Below are 6,908 nucleotides of genomic sequence, written 5' to 3' on the forward strand. Positions count from 1 at the left end.
CCCTCCTGAAGATCAACCCGGGCCGGCGCAAAACCAGGAGCGACTCCAATCCCAGCCTGAAGGCGGCAGCGGCCCAGCGGCGCGTGCCCCGGAAAGCGATGTCTCTGCCGCGGGGGTCCACGGCCGCCGCGCACGTCGCGCACGTCGCGCGGTCGGAGAGCGTCAGAGAGGAGGGCAGACCCGTCCACCTGTTGCTGCGTCAGGCCCGGCGCCCGGGACAGAGGCGACCGGCGTCCCTCTACCATGACATGAGGCTGGCCGAGGCCCCCATAGAGGTGAGTTCACCGGGGGCCTCGCGGGACCAGCTGTGGGCCCTTAAAGGGATTTAAAAGTTCACGACTGAGTGTTAAAATAAACAATGATGTCAAAAAGTTGCTATAGGAGCACGTAACTGTTGATTTATGTGTTGGCCTGCTCGGCGTCCTGTTGTTGTTGCTTTCGTTTTAAGGTCGGACAGAGCTGCAATTGTATTCTGGGTCGGTTGTTCTCGACCTCACTTGGATACAAGCGTCTGATCATAACAGATCCATATCTGCGCTTTTAGTTGTATTCAAACCGTTACATTACTCAAACTCATGTCCACGTCTAAATGTTTATTACTTTATGGTCGGTGGCCTGAATGAAAATCAAAGAGCAGCAGTCATAAAGCCCAACCTTCCACACTTAATGGATTGCAACACACACACACACACACACACACACACACACACACACACACACACACACACACACACACACACACACACACACACACACACACACACACACACACACACACACACACACACACACACACACACACACACACACACACACACACACACACACACACAAGCCCGCTTTCAATTACCCAGGAAGGCCCGCTGGTAATCACCTTCCATGGCAGTGAGTCTCACATGTATCAGTGGCAGTAAACCTGTCAGTCCAGCTTTAGCGTTCCCACAACTATGTCAGGAATGGGGCCTCCATACTGTCTGTATACATGTGTGTGTGAGTGTGTGTGCGCGTGGGCGTTTGGATGCAGATCAGTCGGGTCACGGTTGTATTGTTGACGAGTCGCGATCGTTCCCCATCTGCGGCTCCTCTGATAGGTTGCTGCGCGCGTGGCATCCAGATGGCCTACAATGGTCCGCACACGCCTGGTGACGTTCCTCGCAGACAGGGCGCTCATGATTGATACGATGGATGTTAGGTCGATGGGAGGGCACGCACGCCACATGGCATGTTGTCGCGGATGTTAAGCTGCTGTATTGTACTGTAGCCAAAGAATGATAATTAAGAGCTATTAGCAGCGAGTTGTCGTTGGTGTTGTTGCTCCTTACAGGAGGGTGAATGCATTGTGTTTTCCGTTCGTGATGCCTCGCCCTTTGTATCATCTGCCTGGTTTCATCTGGCTCATGGCTGCAAGCCATAAGCCGCCGGCATTCTGTAGTGTTTCAACTGTCTTTATTTCACTCTTTCGTTCTTCTGTTCTTTCTTCCATCCTTCATTTAATTTAGTTCTTTCTTTCTGTTCTATACTTCTCTGTTCCATTCTGTTCCGTTCTATTCCATCCTGCACTGACCAATGCATGAGATATGAAGGATGTTGAAGCGTTCCTCCATAGAATACCCCCCCCCCCCCCCCTGCCCCCCATGTAGCCGTAATGCGTAAAAATGTATTGAGCCGTATGAATTCTGCTCAGGAGTGATTGTTTATCTCCACTCACGTTGTCCGCGTCCACGTGTTTCCCCAGGAGGTGAACGAGGAGGCCCGGGACGCACTGAGCCCGGGGCTGAGCTACCTGGAGCAGGTGTGCCAGATGTGGGAGCAGATCGCTCGGCTACAGATCCACAACCGCAAGTTGAACGTGGAGATGGACGCGCTGAAGGACCACCGGGACACGCGGGTGAGCCGCGGCGACGCGCTCCATGATCAGCGGACCACACAGTGACGAATAGCTATTGGTTAAAAGTCGAACCAAAGTTACATCAATACTATTGGGTTTCCCTTGACAACAGCCGGAGTCTCGCCTGTGTAGCTGCGAAACTGTTCTGGAGAACCAACACAGCATTCACCGCTCACATCTGGCTGAGTTTGAGCGCGTGTCTGATGAGTTACGGTGGCAGCGGTGGAACACTGACGATGAATCCAGAAGCGCGTCGCCATCGGAAACAGAAAGGCTCACCAGACATTTGGGTTAGTCACCTTTCACCTTTTAATCTGAATACAGTCAACCTTTAATGCTTGTCCGATTGCATTCAATGAAGGAAATATAATAACTGAAATATTATTATGCTCTCTGCAGGTAGTTTGAAAACCCACACTAGAGGGCAGCCTGAGAGTGAAACACAGCCGGCGGGGCCGGCAGACGGGGGTCAGAACCACCAGGTAGAAACTGTGATTCATTTACGGAGACACGCCTCATGTTTGTAAATGTTGCAAATAGCCGTTGGTATGAGTCAAACGTTTTACTGGGTTTGTAAGGCTATGCTCTGAATCTCCCTTTCACTGAAAAAAATCATAGGGAATTCTCACTAAGTGTGTTTATTATTCATGTATTATGCACACACTGTTAGCTGCAGTTTTACAAATAATAATAAATACCACTTCATGAGAAATCTGCTCTCTATAAAACCCTCTACTGATCTGATCACATCTCATCCTCTTCCAAGCTCTGCAGCTAAATAGCAGCTAATGTGTTCCTGCCGGTGGTATTTACATAACCATAGTGTGTGTGCGTGTGCGCGTGCGTGCGTGGTTGTGTGTGTGTGTGTGTGTGTGTGTGTGTGCATGTGTGTGTGTGTGTGTGTGTGTGTGTGTGTGTGTGTGGGTGGGCGTGCGCATGTGTACGTGCGTATGTGTGTGTTTGTGCGTGTGCATATGTGTGTGTGTGTGTGTGTGTGTGTGCGTGTCAGCTTGTCACTGCCCGACACAACCATTCCTTCAAATGTCCTTTCAAGCTTTGATAAAAAGATGTAACAGTGTGTAACAGCATGTCCTGTCTCCGGGTACAAAGGGAGAGCACAGAGGAAGGGCGTGGCTGTTCAGAAAAGCTTCTTCCAGAAAAGTGGCGACCGACGACTCAGACGGGTGAGAAACAAATACAGAGAGAGAGAGAGAGAGAGAGAGAGCGAGAGAGAGAGAGAGAGAGAGAGAGAGAGAGAGAGAGAGAGAGAGAGAGAGAGAGAGCGAGAGAGAGAGAGAGCACGGATGTAACTACAATCTAGTGACAGACGGTGGTCACACGCACACACACACACACACACACACACCGGACGCACACACACACACACACACACACACACACACACACACACACACACACACACCGGACGCACACACACATGCATACACACCCACACACACACACACACACACACCGGACACACACACATGCATACACACACACACACACACACACACACACACACACACACACACACACACACACACACACACACCGGACGCACACACACATGCATACACACACACACACACACACACACACACGGATGCACGCACACATGCACACATACATATGCACACAAATATGCACACACACACACACACATACACACACACACACACACACACACATACACACGCACACTCCCTGCCACTCCAACATGGCAGCGGTCCATGGCGACGCGGTGGTCCGTAACTAACGGCCCGTCAGCTGAGGAACGGCGGGCGCTGGCAGCTCAGTTCCGCCCGGCGCATCTGTTCCCTCGGCGGAGAATAACACGCCGCATATTCATCTTGTGTAGTGGCTGTGGAAACAATCAGCCGTTTGTTAAGGGGTTGAACCAAAGCGATTTCTCACTCATCTCCCTCCGTCTCTCTGTCTCGTGCCTCTGTCCCTCCAATCGCTCTATCTCCCCCCCCCCCACCCCCCCTCTATCCCTCCGTCTCTCTATTTCACCTCCATCCCTCCATCCCCCCCTCTCCTCCCTCATTCCTTCATCGCCTCCCTCATCCCTATCCTCCCTCATTCCTCCATCTTATCCCTCTATCTGCTCCCTCATCCCTCCGTCTCCTCCCTCATCCCTCCATCCCTCATCCCTCCATCTCTCTGAACTACCCAGCAGTCCTAATGGCCGTCCGTCCGAGGCCAGGAAGAAGACGAGCCATCGCCTCAGCCTGCTGCTCCGTGGCAACAAGAAGACCCTGTGACCTGAATGATTCATAATGTTCTCTCCTCCTCCTCCTCCTCCTCCTCCTCCTCCTCCTATTACATTGCGTTCCCTCTGCCCCTCCTCCTCCCCCTCTTCTGTTTCATCCCTCTATTCCTCCTCCTCTTCCATTCTGCTGTCCCACCGCCTCCCGCCTCTCCTCCACCTCCTCCTCCGTTTCATCATTCTATCCCTCAATCTTCCATCCCTCAATATCCTCTCTCTTTTCCACCTCCTCCTCCTCCTCCTCCTCCTCCCTCGGTCCCACCTCCTCCCTTCTCCTCCTGCTCCTCCTCCAGAGGCCAGCCGTCAGCCTTCAACACTCTGGGTTAAATCTTCTAGAACAAATTGCATTTCTCTCAGAGTGGCGTAGAGCGCCACAGCACTGCTGCTGCTGCTGCTGCTGTTAAACTGCCATCACTACTTCATCACGTTTGACCTTGATTTTTACTGCCCTATTTATTTTTTTTAGCCCGAGTTTGTTATTTATGTTCTCAAATGCAGTGTTACTGCTTTTCCGAAAATGTGTATGACTGTATTGTTCACTGTTGATGTGTGTGTTTGTCAGTTTTATATCACGTGTTGTGTGTTTGTAATGTTTGTATCATTGTGCGTATATTTAATGTATGCATCAGTGGTTTGTGTGTGTAATGTTTATCTCAGGATGTCATTCTCACTGTATGTTCTCTGTATTTATGTACACTGAATCCAGTGCTAGTAAACATGTGAAAAAACACCTTGTCTCTTCCATATTTCTTCTCTATTAATAATCGTTATCATTTAACCTTGACACTTTGACATCTCTTTACGATACGATACCTCTTCAGGTATATTCCTTTCCATTCCCTTCCTGTAAATGTCAACAACACATTCCTATACCCACACTGCATTTCTAAGTACACACAGTGAGGACACACAGTTATCGATGAAGATTTGTGGTATGTGCTATTCCAAAGAAATCACCAATCCACAGCAGACGACAGAGTATACATTTTTTGAACTTTATTTTATTTGTCTCATTTTCATTCACCAGGTTGAGGGAGCAGACTGCCTCTGGCATTCCCATGTCAAGAGTTACGACAAACACATCCGAACAAAGAGGGTGAATAGAGGATTCTAGTCCATTCGTAAAATACATTTATTTGCTATAGTTCTCCCCGTCCGTCTGTCTTGTTCTTTTGTCGCGTGTCCATCCGACATGTGTCCCTCCATCATGTGTCCATCGATCATGTGTCCATCCTTCATGTGTCCATCATGTGTCCCTCCATCATGTGTCCCTTCATAACGTTTTCATCGATCATGTGTCCATCCTTCATGTGACCCTCCATCATGTGTCCATCATGTGTCCCTCCATCATGTGTCCATCATGTGTCCCTCATCATGTGTCCATCATGTGTCCCTCCATCATGTGTCCATCATGTGTCCCTCCATCATGTGTCCATCATGTGTCCCTCCATCATGTGTTCATCATGTGTCCATCATGTGACCCTCCATCATGTGACCCTCCATCATGTGACCCTCCGTCATGTGACCCTCCGTCATGTGACCCTCCTAGTGACCCTCCATCACGTGTCCCTCCAACATAAACCCATCCTGTGTGCTATTCAATATATATAATAGATACATCAGTGGATTGGGGGAGGGGTGGGGGGGATGGGGGGCGGGGGGGGGTTGTGAGGGGTGCACGCATGTTGAGGGCGCTGACACGACGTGGGGGTGGGGGGGGGGGAGGGGGGGGTGGGGAGGGCTGGGGGGGGGGGGGTGGGGAGGGCTGGGGGGGGGGGGGCGGAGCAAAAGAGCCGGGAGGGACCTTTTTAGCGGGGGGGGGGAGGTAATCGTGAAGAAGCAGGGGGGCCTCCCCTTCCGGAAAGCCCCTCTCTCTCTCCGGCGGCGGCGCCGCCTCACATGATGCCGCAGGTGGAGAGCGGGTTGGCCACGTGGCAGGTGCACGCCGACTGGCAGTACTGCCGCACCGTCTGGTAGCAGCTGCGGTCGGCCTCGCCGCCCCACTGCACGGGCCCGTTGGGGTCGGCCGGCAGGCGGCTCAGGATGCTGGTGTTGATGGCCAGCGCCGCCAGGCCGTAGTCGGTGAACAGCACCGTCTCGCGGCGGCACGTGGGGCAGGAGATGAACTTGTACTTGGGACAGGACTCGTAGAGGATCTGCAGGCACTCCTCGCACACCGAGTGCAGGCAGGACAGGATGCGCGGCCGCTTGCCGGCAAAGTTGTAGGTGTGGCCGCAGGTGGGGCAGTCCAGCGGCTCGCACGGCATGACGGGGCCGGCGGCGGACGAGGCGGACGAGGAGGAGGAGGCCGAGGAGGAGGACGAGGTGGAGGAGGCCGAGGACGAGGTGGAGGAGGAGCGCAGCACGTACTGGTTGACGATGACGTCGTCCATCTTGTAGTGGAACTGGCGGTAGCAGATCTCGCCGGCGCTGGCCTTGCGCTGCGCCGCCAGGAAGCCCGCCTCCCTGCGGAGCACGGGCAACGCCGGCGGCGCCGTCGGCACTGCCGGCGGCTCCCTGGCCCCCAGGTCGCTGCAGGCCTGGTTCACGATGATCTGCCCCTCCCCGCAGCCGCCGCCGCCGCCGCCCCCGCCGTCCCACGCCACCCGCGGGGGCGGGGTGAAGCGCGGCCGGGTGACGGGCGTGCCCGGCGGGCACTCCCGGGGGAACTTCTCCGACGGGAGGATCTTGACGGTGTCCATGGGGAGGCTGATGGCCTGCCGGCGCAGGCACGACATGCACCTTCCC

The 6,908-nt window shown here is 53.5% G+C and overlaps 1 protein-coding gene across 1 annotated transcript; it reads right to left on the reverse strand.

Moving 5' to 3' along the window:
* Window positions 1-6,055: 6,055 nt before the first annotated feature.
* Window positions 6,056-6,898, reverse strand: rnf208 (ring finger protein 208; the record flags this gene model as incomplete). Its single annotated transcript, XM_084486097.1, has 1 exon — window positions 6,056-6,898. One exon carries the CDS (start codon window positions 6,896-6,898, stop codon window positions 6,056-6,058), a length of 843 nt encoding a protein of 280 aa, XP_084342223.1.
* Between the last annotated feature and the right edge of the window lie 10 nt (window positions 6,899-6,908).

The sequence above is a fragment of the Micromesistius poutassou genome (assembly GCF_964030765.1).
Source record: "Micromesistius poutassou genome assembly, chromosome: 22".
NCBI classification, from domain to species: domain Eukaryota; kingdom Metazoa; phylum Chordata; class Actinopteri; order Gadiformes; family Gadidae; genus Micromesistius; species Micromesistius poutassou.